The following is a 15,243-nucleotide window of genomic DNA, read 5'->3' on the forward strand; positions in this document are numbered from 1 at the left end:
GAGAGTATTGCCTTGGTAAGGACCAAGCAGCTCTCCGAGATATCTCGCCTGTACATATTAAAAGAATCTCTTGAAGCAAGACTCTGAAATCTCCGCTTGAGTTACTTTAACTTAGAAATTTCCTCGACAGTTTCTGGCGTAGTCTGCAGGACCTCTGATAACGAGATCCCAAACGAACAAGTTTAAAAGTAAAAATTGGCTTAAAAGAAAAAGAGGAATTTTAAAAGGATTTTCCCAGCTTAAGGGGGAAAGTGCCTAGGCTGTCCTAGAAAAGGGGGCAAGCCGCCGAGATCCCGGAAGGGTGAGGCATAGGGTAGCTACCGTAAGAAGCTAAAATAACAAGAAAGCTAAAGGAGACCCGAGCCGAGCCGAAAAGAGACACCGGTGAGCGCTTTGTAAATACTGTGTGTGTATATATTTTTGTGGGCGTGTCTTAACCTCTCGTTTCAGGAAACACCGCGAGAAACTGCATCCGGAGAGAATGGGAAACAGCTCTAGTCGAGCAGGATGCTTGCGTCCAGTTCCTAGAAAAGGGAAGAAAACCGACCCTCCAACTAAAAGAATGAGTATGCAGCGCAAAACTGAAAAAAGGATTCGTAAGGTAGTAAAGCAACGAGAGAAGGTGGAAGGGACCATATCAGATAATCCTCACAACAAGAACCGCCCTGAAACTGGAAAAACATCCAAATTGGATACACGCCACCCGATGTAAATACTACCTTCCAGACGAAACACAGCAAGAAGAAGAAATACCGAGCTAGGGCGGACACACCCCGAAAAGAACTGTACTCATCCCCTTTTGTTTCTACCAAGACAGGCTGGACTAAGAGCATAATACCCCGAAGTATCAAGCTAGATGTCAGAACTTGCCTGTATACCAATTTGGGTCTTTATCTTGTAGATCACTGTTACTATTGTACTAGTAAGCTATTATTTTAACGAATTGGTTCAGGAGCATTATAGAAGAAAACAAAGGGAGGAAGATGAGGAAGGACTCCTGGCAAAACTATCAGGGGACACTGGGTATGTTAATCCTTCTGGCAGTGGGAAGAGTTAAAACAGAAGAAAGGTTTATAAAAGAAGGTAAAATATGGAAAGGAGAAATGGCCTGGGGCACGATTGACAAAGCAGGACAGCAGGACACTTATGTATGTTCGGAAAAAGAGGATTGCAAAGTGGGGAACTTCACAGTAAGGTGTGAGGCCTGCGGAATAGGGGTGGACCCAAGATCAGGGGAAGTGAAAATAACCAGTGAGGAAGGATTTAACATAACCTTGAAATGGAAGGTACATATGACATGCCTGACCAGCAAGGAAATAGCTGAGAGCCAAGAAACTAATGGCACGTTTTGTGACCCCGAAGAAGATTGTCATTTTAAAATAGAAAACAGAGGATGGGTAAAGTGCATGAACCGTACAAAAATACTACATGGGGGAACCTATATTAAACAGTGGACACATAATAAAAATAGGCATTCCCCCAGAGATCCGGGCCATTTAAAACGGATATTGACCACCTGCATATCGGTAGTAAGATCCCCAGGTATAGTAAATTTAACCATACAAATCCTATATCCGCTAAGGGAGAGGGATGGTTGCAACACGACCAGTGTTGGAGTCACACTGGACCGATCCTTGAGAAAAAAGCGAGACGTGCTGGGAACTGTATTAGGTGGGGTAGGAGTAGGAATAGGAGCCTTGAACACAATAGATATAGAGACCCTGCAAAACAAAATCCAGGTTGTAGGAGGACTAATAGGAGAAAGTATAGAGTTGAGAAACGCGTGGGATGAAGGGCTACAGCAACTACAGGTATCTGGCTACATAACAGACAAAATGACGTGGAGGCAAAGTAAAGAAATAGAAAAGGAAATCGAAAACCTGATGAAGGAACAGAAAGGGGTAAATTGGTACACCAGCTGCATGTTTAAGGAGACTATCAGACAGTTATTGAGAGCCGAGTTAGAAAGGAAAATACTATCTTTCCACGCTGAGACCTGGGAAAGATTACTGGGAATCAATAAGTTTCCAGATCTTGCCCTCAAACCTCAAGAAAAATACACTAGCTGTGATATAGACGGATGTAATATCACAATGGAAATAATAAGTATGACTAAGAAGGAAATTTGGTGTCAGTATCAAGTAATACCCCAATTATTCGGACAGAACTTTTGGTATCCAAAATTTAAAGGGGACTGGGTCGATGAAAGGAATCTAACACATCATGACAGGGGATGTGTTAAATGGCCATTCGGGATGGTTTGTCCTTACCGAACCGCCATCCACGAACCATGTTCTTTACAGCACTCGACAGGAATATGCAAGTGGGAACTAAAACAAGCTAATGACACAGAGGTCTCAGAGATAGGCCAAAACGAAGTTTGCCTAACAGGAAATAAACCCGTCTACTTAGACGGGATTTTATATATACCTCCTATTAATATTTGTGTGAAAGGAGTTTACACTCTATATAACCCAGAAGAAAAAAGAACTTATACTTTTGGACAGTGGAAAAATGTGGAAAAGTATTTAACGGTGCACAGAATTGAACCATTACCACCTACAATTAATTTAACCCGACTGCATAATTTAATACAAAATGACAAAGAAATAGAAAAGGCATTGTCCAAGCGGGGCAGAGATATTCACCAATTTGAGATAGAAATGAGTTTTAAAAAGGGACAATTAGTACGAATAGCAAACACAGTTACCTCTATAACAGCGCATCACTGGTGGGATATATTCCTAGGCTGGTCCCCCAGGGCAACAGCGGTATTAAAACTGGCAATACACCCGATAGTAGTACTTGGTGTAATTTTGCTGATTCTGCTGCTAATTGTCTGTGGAATGGGGCTGAAAGTAAGATCCCTGTTAGGACAAGTAATGAACCTAGTAGAAAAAATAGAGCAGAAAAATGTGATCGTGAAAGGAAGGTTAAACAGAATAGAGGGACAGTTAGATGACTATAATGAAAAAGAATGTTTAGAGATGAGACCTTACCCCGAGGGGTATGAGCCTCCCTTTTCTTTCTAAGAAGGAAAGCATGTTGATCATTAAAGATAAAAGATCAACAAGGAGGGAGTTGTGGAAGAACTTTAGTTCACGATATAGGAAGGGGTTAAATTTCTCTCTTTCTTTTAGTAAGTTTAATTCTGTGCTGAGACTGCAGAATCCTGCAAGGCCAGAAAATACTTGATGTCTCTTCTTTGTTAGAAAAGAACAGATAACATGAAAGCTGTACATCTGGTATTTGTATATGTTAAGATACCCCCATTGCCTGGACAAACTGATTTCTCTGATAAGAGGGGCTTTTAGTGATGATCTTGCTGACCCTCGAAAAGATTGAATAATGACGTGACAAGATACTGTTGGGCTGTGTAAACTGACCTTTGTGCCCTGTTTAGAATTGGTAATGTTCCTGAATAATGTAGGTGTCAATTGTAGAGATAAAATTCCTTTTTTTCTGTATAAAGATGGAACAAGTTTCTATAGAATTTGAGAGTATTGCCTTGGTAAGGACCAAGCAGCTCTCCGAGATATCTCGCCTGTACATATTAAAAGAATCTCTTGAAGCAAGACTCTGAAATCTCCGCTTGAGTTACTTTAACTTAGAAATTTCCTCGACACTCTGTGTGCGAATCATAATGAAATTGTAATCCCATTGTAAACAAGTTTATGCTTTCATTACACAGAGTCTATCGTTCTCCACTGTTTTCTCCAAGCAGTATCTGTACAGAATTAAAAATAAAAACACAAAATGCTGGAAATATTCAACAGGTCAGGTAATATCTGTGGAGTGAGAAACAGAATTAACGTTTTAGGTCGATGCTTCTGTACAGAATTAATTGGTTGGCAGTACTGAAGGTGTTTTAAAATATCAAAAATCTGTTCCAATAAACTCGACATGCATTAAGGAAAGGTAGATGCAGTTTTTGTAATGGCTTGCTGGATAAATACGATGGCCAGCTGAGTGTTCAGCCAGAAGGACGAGGAAACCTCGAAGTTCCATCCCCAGTTAGTAATGAGTTAGCTGAACTCAACTGAGACAATGGCAGTTGACTTCAACACATTAGACTAGGGAATGGAATAAAATCAGAATTCCCACCCCTGTTGGAAAGCACGTGTGTGCGAGTACACATGTGTATACTCTGTCTGGTAAGGACAAAATTGGGCTAGGGTGTGCTGTTCCTCACTGTTGAACAGCTTATCAATACTCTCTCCCTGTGCTCAAACATTAGAATGGCTTTTTGAGTGAGATACTGGAGTGCTGTGACATCCATGGGACTGTGTCGGTGCCTTCAAAAGAACAGAGGACAAAATTAATGGACAAAAGTTTGGGTAAAAAAGGAAAATAGGACCAAGACCCAAGAAGAAGCAATGCATTTTACTGGTGCCAAAGCTTTTAAATTGTAATTTGTTCGGATTCCCACATCTACGCAACCATCATTCCCCACTTGAGATCCTAATCTCAGCAGTGACCCATATAAAAGGAATCAAATGGAAATTTTCCGATTTGGAGGAAGGAAAAATCCGAAGGAAAAGTGATACAATGGTCATTTTTGCACTCCTCCTAATGGCTGGTTAAAAAACGCCCTTGGTAGATGCCAGGAAAGATGTGGAGCACACAATTTTCAAGATATTTTTCTGTACACCTGTACAAGCTAATTAATATATACCAAGCTGCACATTTGATGTTCTATTCACCGCAACAAAGTGTACATTACTTCAAGCTTATTGAGAATATGATCACCATTGTGCAACAAAGGTAAATATTAGCACAATAATCACTCATAGAAAAAGATTTGGAGTTTTCACCTGTACTCAAAGTAACAGTCACTGTTGAGGAATGCTGGGAGTCTCTCCTGTTTTATCCATGCAACACCCTGCTCCCGATCAAGGCACTAAAATTGATGAAATAATATAAGCTCATAATGGCTTAATGTATTACATTTCAATTTTCTAAACAAAGAGTCACAGATATTTGAAAGATCTGAAAGATTATTAGCCAGGAAAGTGTGTGACAAAATGCACACTGTGGTGGAGCACAATTTACACTCATTGATATACTTAGTAGACTTTAAACTGCCAGACAGTGTCTGAGGAGTGGAATACCACAGTAAAGAGCTTTTTATGACAAGTAGTGGACTTTCAGAATTTATTCACAATTTCAGTACTTGTAAAAACATTAAGATCTGGTATGTCTGACGTGGGCCCCAGATCAGATTGTAACCCTTTAACTGCTGCTTGTGTGAAAGAATGGAGACATGGCTAGACTTCACAAATTCAGAACTTCTGAATAATACTAACAGGCTGATCAGTGGTGAGCCTCGCCTGTCAGCTGAGCATATTGGGTAATCGGTGGTAGCATGAAATTGTAAAGTTACTTCCTAGTACTCATTCTAAACAGTAAGGGGATTTTAATCCTACCCACTTGGTGGAAACCAGATGGGTGGGCAGCTAAAATGCTCGGGTTATTGAAACATAAAAACATAGAAAATAGGTGCAGGAGTAGGCCATTCGGCCCTTCGAGCCTGCACCGCCATTCAATGAGTTCATCGATGAACATGCAACTTCAGTACCCATTCCTGCTTTCTCGCCATACCCCTTGATTTCCCCGAGTAGTAAGGACTACATCTAACTCCTTTTTGAATATATTTAGTGCATTGGCCTCAACGACTTTCTGTGGTAGAGAATTCCACAGGTTCACCACTCTCTGGGTGAAGAAGTTTCTCCTCATCTCGGTCCTAAATGGCTTACCCCTTACCCTTAGACTGTGACCCCTGGTTCTGGACTTTCCCAACATTGGGAACATTCTTCCTGCATCTAACCTGTCTAAACCCATCAGAATTTTATACGTTTCTATGAGATCCCCTCTCATTCTTCTGAACTCCAGTGAATACAAGCCCAGTTGATCCAGTCTTTCTTGATATGTCAGTCCTGCCATCCTGGGAATCAGTCTGGTGAACCTTCGCTGCACTCCCTCAATGGCAAGAATGTCCTTCCTCATGTTAGGAGACCAAAACTGTACACAATACTCCAGGTGTGGCCTCACCAAGGTCCTGTACAACTGTAGTAACACTTCCCTGCCCCTGTACTCAAATCCCTTCGCTATGAAGGCCAACATGCCATTTGCTTTCTTAACCGCCTGCTGTACCTGCATGCCAACCTTCAATGACTGATGTACCATGACACCCAGTTCTCATTGCACCTCCCCTTTTCTTAATCTGTCACCATTCAAATAATAGTCTGTCTCTCTGTTTTTACCACCAAAGTGGATAACCTCACATTTATCCACATTATACTTCATCTGCCATGCATTTGCCCACTCACCTAACCTATCCAAGTCACTCTGCAGCCTCATCGCATCCGCCTCGCAGCTCACACTGCCACCCAACTTAGTGTCATCCGCAAATTTGGAGATACTACATTTAATCCCCTCGTCTAAATCATTAATGTACAATGTAAAAAGCTGGGGCCCCAGCACAGAACCTTGCGGTACCCCACTAGTCACTGCCTGCCATTCTGAAAAGTACCCATTTACTCCTACTCTTTGCTTCCTGTCTGACAACCAGTTCTCAATCCACGTCAGCACACTACCCACAATCCCATGTGCTTTAACTTTGCACATTAATCTCTTGTGTGGGACCTTGTCGAAAGCCTTCTGAAAGTCCAAATATACCACATCAACTGGTTCTCCCTTGTCCACTCTACTGGAAACATCCTCAAAAAATTCCAGAAGATTTGTCAAGCATAATTTCCCTTTCACAAATCCATGCTGACTTGGACCTATCATGTCACCTCTTTCCAAATGCGCTGCTATGACATCCTTAATAATTGATTCCATCATTTTACCCACTACCGATGTCAGGCTGACCGGTCTATAATTCCCTGTTTTCTCTCTCCCTCCTTTTTTAAAAAGTGGGGTTACATTGGCTACCCTCCACTCCATAGGAACTGATCCAGAGTCTATGGAATGTTGCAAAATGACTGTCAATGCATCTGCTATTTCCAAGGCCACCTCCTTAAGTACTCTGGGATGCAGACCATCAGGCCCTAGGGATTTATCGGCCTTCAATCCCATCAATTTCCCCAAAACAATTTCCTGACTAATAAGGATTTCCCTCAGTTCCTCCTTCTTACTAGACCCTCTGACCCCTTTTATATCCGGAAGGTTGTTTGTGTCCTCCTTAGTGAATACCGAACCAAAGTACTTGTTCAATTGGTCTGCCATTTCTTTGTTCCCCATTATGATGTCCCCTGATTCTGACTGCAGGGGACCTACATTTGTCTTTGCTAACCTTTTTCTCTTTACATATCTATAGAAGCTTTTGCAGTCCGTCTTAATGTTCCCTACAAGCTTCCTCTCGTATTCTATTTTCCCTGCCCTAATCAAACCCTTTGTCCTCCTCTGCTGAGTTCTAAATTTCTCCCAGTCCCCAGGTTCGCTGCTATTTCTGGCCAATTTGTATGCCACTTCCTTGGCTTTAATACTATCCCTGATTTCCCTTGATAGCCACAGTTGAGCCACCTTCCCTTTTTTATTTTTACGCCAGACAGGGATGCACAATTGTTGTAGTTCATCCATGCGGTCTCTAAATGTCTTCCATTGCCCATCCACAGTCAACCCCTTAAGTATCATTCGCCAATCTATCCTAGCCAATTCACGCCTCATACCCTCAAAGTTATCCTTCTTTAAGTTCTGGACCATGGTTTCTGAATTAACTGTTTCATTCTGCATCCTAATGTAGAATTCCACCATATTATGGTCACTCTTCCCCAAGGGGCCTCGCACAACGAGATTGCTAATTAATCCTCTCTCGTTACACAACACCCAGTCTAAGATGGCCTCCCCTCTAGTTGATTCCTCGACATATTGGTCTAGAAAACCATCCCTTGTGCACTCCAGGAAATCCTCCTCCACCGTATTGCTTCCAGTTTGGTTAGCCCTTTACTTGCAGTTACTTGCTGGAAAGCCTCCAGGATCGCCCTGTTTCAGATTTTAACAGACTTTTCTGGACAACTGGGTTAGCCACGCACACAAAGCATGTGCTAATCGGGGTCCAATGATGTCTTCGGGCCCCTACAGTGATTTAACCTTTGACTTGAGTGGGGAAGTCACCACAGCTTTTCCTGCCAGGTGAAAGCCAGTGTGAAGAGGATTGGGAAGTTAAGGAGGTAAATGTTTTACTTTCCATGGTGGGCCAGGAGGAGCCCACCATTCCAGGTGCGAGGTGGACTAGTGACATGTTAATGAGACCCGGCAGTTAAAATCGCTGTCGCCTCATACTGTCGCGGGCAAGGGGAAAACTAACTGAAACCAGTAGTTTCCCGTCAGAAGCTCGATGACAATTAAAGTCTCTTTCACTGGGAGTCTTTTAAAAAAAATTCTTACTAGATTGAATGAAGCAATTAATTAGCCAAACATAATTTTGCCTCTCGGCTCTGGGCTTCAATCCAGACAAGAGAGCACAAAAGGAGACTATTCGGTCTATCGTTTGCTGGAGCAATCCAAACCTAATGATCTGTTGTTCCCACATACTCTCGTATCTTACTCTGCTTTAAATATTTATCTAATGTTCCCTTAAGAGATGTAGTGATCTCTGTCTCAACCACTACTTGTAAGAAGTGTTTAATGCTCCAGCAAAACAACAATTTCCCTCTCTCACCTCAGTCTCTTGGTGCCAATTTATAATTGATGACCCCTCATCACTGACACTTTAACTAGAGGAAACAGTCTTCCCCTGTTCACTTTAAAATCTCTTCAAAATCTTAAATATCTCTATTAAATCAATGTTACTTCACCCGTCTCTTCCGAAGCCTCAGCTCATCAACCGTTAAAAGCCTCATCCATGCCTGTATCACCTCCAATGCTCTCATGGCTGTCTCCCATCTTCCACCTTCTGTAAACTTTAGCTCCCAAAACTCTGTCACATAGCAAGTTCCTGTTTTCGCTGGCATACAATGCTCAAATTTAAAATTCTCATCTTTGTGTTTAAATCCCTTCATAGTGATGCCGCTCACTGTCTTTAACTTCCTCCAACACTACAGCTCCTTTGAATTCTGTGTTCCACCGACTCTGGCCTGTTGTGAATTCACCCCATCGTTGGCAGCTGTACCTTCAGGCACCTAGGTACCATGTTCCAGAATCCCTCCCTAAGGCAATCTGCTTTTCCATCTCTCTCTCCTCCATAAAGACCCTCCTTAAAACCCACCTTTGTTTTTTTAAATAAACTTTCAATCATCCTTCCTAATATCTTCTTCTTTGGTTCACTATCCTTTTTAATTTACACTACTGTGAACCACTTTTGGATGTTTTACAACATTCTAGGCACAATGGGCAGAACCTTCAACTTTGGTGGGGTTGTAAAATGGACGATTTTGAATCAGCCGCCTGTTATACAAAGTATTACAAATTACAAAGTATTTATAGCACATTCGGCCCAACAGATCCATGCTCCACATAACCCTCCTCCCACAATTCTTTAACATATCCTTAATACTTTCTCCCTCATGTGCTTATCTAACGTCCACTTAAATGCATCTATACTATTAGCCTCAGCTACTCCTTGTGGTAACGAGTTCCACAGTCTCACCACTCTCTGGGTAAAGAAGTTTCTCCTGAATTCCCTATTGGATTTACTAGTGATCATCATATTTATGGCCCTTAGTTCTGGTCTCGCCTGCAAGTGGAAACATTTTCTCTATGTCTACCCTATCAAACCCTTTCATAATCTTAAAGACCTCCATCAGGTCACCCCTCAGTTTTCTCTTTTCGAGCCTGTTCACTCTTTCCCGATAAGTATAACTTCTCAGTTCTAGTACCATTCTTGTAAATCTTTTTTGCACCTTCTTCAGTGCTTCTATGTCCTTTTTATAATATGGAGACCAGAAGTGTTCACAGTTCTCCAAGTGTGGTATAAACAAGATTCAAAACAAGTTTAACAGAACCCGTCCAATTTTCCTTTCCATTGAATTCAATGGAAAGGGAAATCTGCCGGTGCATATAACAAGCGGCCGATACGATATCGCCCACTTTACCTCTGCTGAAGTTGAAAGTTCCAACATATAAATTCAGTTAATGTTATATTTGGTTAATGTTATATTCGGATTGCTGGTTCTGATGAAGGGTAACATCCAACTATCTTTCTCTTTAAAGTGTGGCACATTTACAGCAATTTCTGTTTTTAACTGAGATTTCACATTTTTCTTATTATTCTTAAATACACTATCACTGGCAGAGGCATAATGACACTGTGAATGATCTACCTACTTGTACAGTGAAGCTGGTTTCCAATTTCAGATCCAGAGCAGTGATTTTTTGTTCAGGTTTCGGATATTGTATTGTCACATTGTAGATGGGGTTCACAGGAGTATGAGCATGCACCAAACTTTTTAACTGCTTCAACAGATTTTTCTTGGCATTGTCAACAATTTCAAATGTCCCCATTTCCTTGTTAAACCAAATTGGCTTTGGAAAACGCTGTGAAATAAAAAGTGAATGCGTACTTAATACATAGAAACAGAGCAATTATTTTCGTCCAAATAGGTTGCCAACTCACCAGGATTGCCCTGGAGTCTTCACAAATTAAAGATTAATCTCCTTGGTACTGTTGCGAACAACCCAGGTGAAAAATCACTGGGGTATAAAAAAAAAGTGTTTTTTAAATTTTCTTTGAAAACTTTTGTTTATTACTTAGGTTAGATTCTTGAGGGACACCAGAGATAACAATGCAGGAATGGGAAGAGAAGCCATGGCAGGTGATTCTCTGGCTACGATTAGATAGATAAGAATGAAACCAGGCAAGTGAAGTTAGTAAAATATTGGAGCAGTTAAAAAAGACTGTTTGACTGGGCGAGATAGTTGAAACTGCTAGAAATACATTCAACCAGACACTATCTCCAAAGATTGGGGCACATTCATTCACTCCTTTTTCTGCTTCTTTGGCAAAGACTACTTTATAGCTGTTAAGTGTTGGACATCGTGGAGAGGTAAAGGATTAACAGTCGAACTTCTTTGTATCGTGGAGAAATAGACTTTCCAATATAAAAAGGTTGGCTGGGAATGCATAGCTTGTCTTCTGATATGAAAAGTGCTTGTGTAAAGAAATACATGACAGTAATGACATCAGACATGAATGATTAAAGTACACTGTCCTTGTCCTTCTCAACTTGTCTGCAGTTTTTGACACAGTTGAACACTCCATCCTCCTCCAAAGCTTCTCCACCATCGTCCAGTTGGGTGGCACTTTACTTGCCTGGTTCCATTCTTATCTATCTAATCGTAGCCAGAAAATCACCTGCAAAGGCTTCTCTTCCCACTCTGATGTCCCTCAAGAATCTAACCTTGGCCCACTCCTATTTCTCATCTACATGCTGCCCCTTGGTGACATCATCCAAAAACACAGCATCAGTTTGCACGTATACGCTGATGACACCCAGTTCTAACTCACCACCACTTCTCTCGACCCCTCTACGGTCTCTAAATTGTCAGAATGCTTGTCTGGCATCCAGTACTGGATTAGCAGAAATTTTCTCCAATTAAATATTGGGAAGACCGAAGCCATTGTTTTTGGTCCCTGCCACAAACTCCGTTCCCTAGCCACTGACTCCATCTCTCACCCTTACATCTGTCTGAGGCTGAACCACATCATTCGCAACCTTGGTGTCATCTTTGACCCTGAAACGAGCTTCCGACCACATATCTGCGGCATAACTAAGACCGCCTATTTCCATTTCCGTAACATCGCCCCACCTTAGCTATCAGCTGCTAAAACCTTTGTTACCTCTAGACTTGACTAGGCTTTACCCTACATAAACTAGAGGTCACCCAAAACTTGGCTGCCCATGTCCAAACTCACACCAAATCCCATTCACCCATCACCCCTGTGCTCGCTGACCTACATTGGCTCCGGATTAAGCAAACCCTCGATTTTAAAATTCTCATCCTTGTTTTCAAATCCCTCCATGGCCTCGCCCCTCCCTGTCTCTATAATCTCCTCCAACCCTGCAACCACCCAGGGATATCTGCACTGCTCTAATTCTGCCTTCCTGAGCATCCCTGATTATAATCGCTCAGCCATTGGTGGCCGTGCCTTCTGTTGCATAAGCCCTAAGCTCTGGAATTCCCTCCCTAAACCTCTCCGACTCGCTATCTCTCCTTTTTTAAGACACTCTCTAAAATCTACCTCTTTGACCAAGCTTTTGGTCATCTGCCCTAATTTCTCCTTACGTGGTTCGGTGTCAATTTTTTGTCTCATGACACTCATGTGAAGTGCCTTGGGATGTTTTACTACGTTAAAAGTGCTATATAAATACAAGTTGTTGTTGCTTAACTGCAGTGGATTAGGTAATAAACATAGGTAAAGGCATCCATTAGCTTTAGTATAGAAAGGTAAAGATTGATAAAGACTATTCTTCAAAGAGGTTGGGAACAGTTACATCAGGAAGTCTTGTTTCAGAGAAATAGCTTTGGAGTAAACAACTACAGGTATAACTGTTTACATGAATAGACTGTCTTCCAAGGATTTAGGAAAAGATGTATCATGAAGTCTTGTCTATGAAATGTGCCTTTGATGTAGGCAAAATATACTGTATAAAGGAACATCGTTTTCAACATTTCTTCGGAGAGCTCAAAAGATACAGAAACTGAAAAGCTGCCTCTCTGTATACAGTTAGGCCAATCACTGTGCTGTATATCAATAAACACAATCAACACACTGCAATGTGTGTACGCACGAGGTCCGTATAGCAGAGCAGGTCTCCAGTCGTCTTGGTTAATCCTTGCCACTGAACCAAGGCCTAGCTCTGACAAGCCCGTATGGTGGCTGGTGTGCAACGGTCACCACATGTTAAAAAAATTCACGGACAGGCATCTTCCACCCACTCAATTGGAGTTTAGGACTGGAACATCGGGTCCTTCATCGAAACACCTGTGAACTCGTGGAAGCAAGTCATCCTCGTTCGAGGGACTGCCTATGATGATATCAATAAAGTCTGATCTGTATATTACACTAGGAAGTGTCTTGTCCTTACTGTCATGTATGTGTGCTTGGGTTTACTAGCCACCAGGTGGCGCCACTGTCGGAGGTCATTGGGCTGTACGCATGTGTGTGTCATCCAGGTATAAAAGGCAAGCCATCATGTAATGCAATCACTTTGGGCCCTAAGAAAGCAGAGCTAGGTTTGTACCTGTGTTAGTTTACAATATTCAGTCTATCGAGTTATTACATACATAACATTTGGCGACGAGGTAACTTAAGAACCTTCGTATGCAAAAATGAGCACAATTGGAATTCTTGGGAGATTCGTGGAGGGAGATAACTGAGCAGATTTTGTAACTCGCCTGGACCAGTATTTCATGGCCAACAAAATGGAGGAACCCACTGATGGGGTTAGACGCAGGGCAGTCTTCCTCACGGTTTGCGGTCAGAAAATCTATGGACTCATAAAGAATCTTCTCTCGCTTGCAAGTCCAATGGACAAGGACTATGAGGAAGTGTGTGCTCTGGTATGTGACCATCTCAAACCAGAAGAAGGCATCATCATCTCACGATATCGATTCTACACGCACGTTCGTTCTAAGGGCCAGGATGTGTCGGAATTCGTTGCCGACCTAAGACGTCGAGCTGGATCGCGTAAGTTCAAAGACGGATTGGGAGAAATACTGCGGGACTTCTTTGTAATCGGCATCAACCACGAGGTGATCCTACGTAAGCTACAGGCGGCGGAGACGCTGGATTTGAGCAAGGCCATCACGATTGCCCAGGCATGCATGACGACAGACAAAAACTTAAACATAGAAACATAGAAATATAGAAAATAGGTGCAGGAGTGGGCCATTCGGCCCTTCGAGCCTGCACCACCATTCAATATGATCATGGCTGATCATGCAACTTCAGTACCCCATTCCTGTTTTCTCTCCATACCCCTTGATCCCTTTAGCCATAAGGGCCACATCTAACTCCCTTTTGAATATATCTAATGACCTGGCATCAACAACTTTCTGTGGTAGAGAATTCCACAGCTTCACAATTCTTTGAGTGAAGAAGTTTCTCCTCATCTCGGTCCTAAATGGCTTACCCCTTATCCTTAGACTGTGATCCCTGGTTCTGGACTTCCCCAACATCGGGAACATTCTTCCTGCATCTAACCTGTCCAGTCCCATCAGAAGTTTATATATTTCTATGAGATCCCCTCTCATTCTTCTAAATTCCAGTGAATTTAAGGCTAGTCGATCCAGTCTTTCTTCATATGTCAGTCCTGCCATCCCGGGAATCAGTCTGGTGAAGCTTTGCTGCACTCCCTCAATAGCAAGAATGTTCTTCCTCAGATTAGGAGACCAAAACTGTACACAATATTCAAGGTGTGGCCTCACCAAGGCCCTGTACAACTGCAGTAAGACCTCCTGCTCCTATACTCAAATCTTCTCGCTATGAAGGCCAACATGCCATTTGCCTTCTTCACCGCCTGTTGTACCTGCATGCCTACCTTCAATGACTGATGTACCATGACAACCAGGTCTTATTGCACCTCCCCTTTTCCTAATCTTCATATAATATTCTGCCTTCCTGTTTTTGCCACCAAAGTGGATAACCTCACATTTATCTACATTATACTGCATCTGCCATGCATTTGCCCATTCACATAACCTGTCCAAGTCACCCTGCAGCCTCTTAGCATCCTCCTCACAGCTCACACTGCCACCCAGCTTAGTGTCATCTGCAAACTTGGAGATATTACATTCAATCCCTTTGTCTAAATCATTAATGTATATTGTAAATAGCTGGGATCCCAGCACTGAACCTTGCGGTACCCCACTAGTCACTGCCTGCCATTCTGAAAAAGACTCGTTTATTCCTACTCTTTGCTTCCTGTCTGCCAACCAGTTCTCTATCCATGTCAATACATTACCCCCAATACCATGTGCTTTAATTTTGCACACTAATCTCTTGTGTGGGAACTTGTCAAAAGCCTTTTGAAAGTCCAAATACACCACAACCACTGGTTCTCCCTTGTCCACTCTGCTAGTTACATCCTCAAAAAATTCTAGATTTGTCAAGCATGATTTCCCTTTCATAAATCCATGCTGTCGTGGACCAATCCTGTCACTGCTTTCCAAATGCATTGCTATTACATCTTTAATAATTGATTCCAACATTTTCCCCACTACCGATGTTAGGCTAACTTTTCTCTCTTCCTCCTTTTTTAAAAAGTGGGGTTGCATTAGCTACCCTCCAATCCATAG

General features: G+C 42.1%; 1 protein-coding gene across 1 annotated transcript in view; it reads right to left on the reverse strand.

Annotated features, from left to right (window-relative positions):
• The window catches only part of LOC139264685 (regulator of G-protein signaling 22-like), a 425,112-nt gene that overhangs the window by 394,654 nt on the left and 15,215 nt on the right, over positions 1-15,243 (reverse strand). The window contains exons 2-3 of the mRNA XM_070881635.1: positions 10,270-10,479; positions 4,815-4,900 (exon numbers count right to left, since the gene is read on the reverse strand). Coding sequence (XP_070737736.1) covers positions 4,815-4,900; positions 10,270-10,479 — 296 coding nt within the window. The remainder of the gene's footprint in view (positions 1-4,814; positions 4,901-10,269; positions 10,480-15,243) is intronic.

This window comes from Pristiophorus japonicus, chromosome 1, assembly GCF_044704955.1.
Source record: "Pristiophorus japonicus isolate sPriJap1 chromosome 1, sPriJap1.hap1, whole genome shotgun sequence".
Lineage (NCBI taxonomy): Eukaryota > Metazoa > Chordata > Chondrichthyes > Pristiophoridae > Pristiophorus > Pristiophorus japonicus.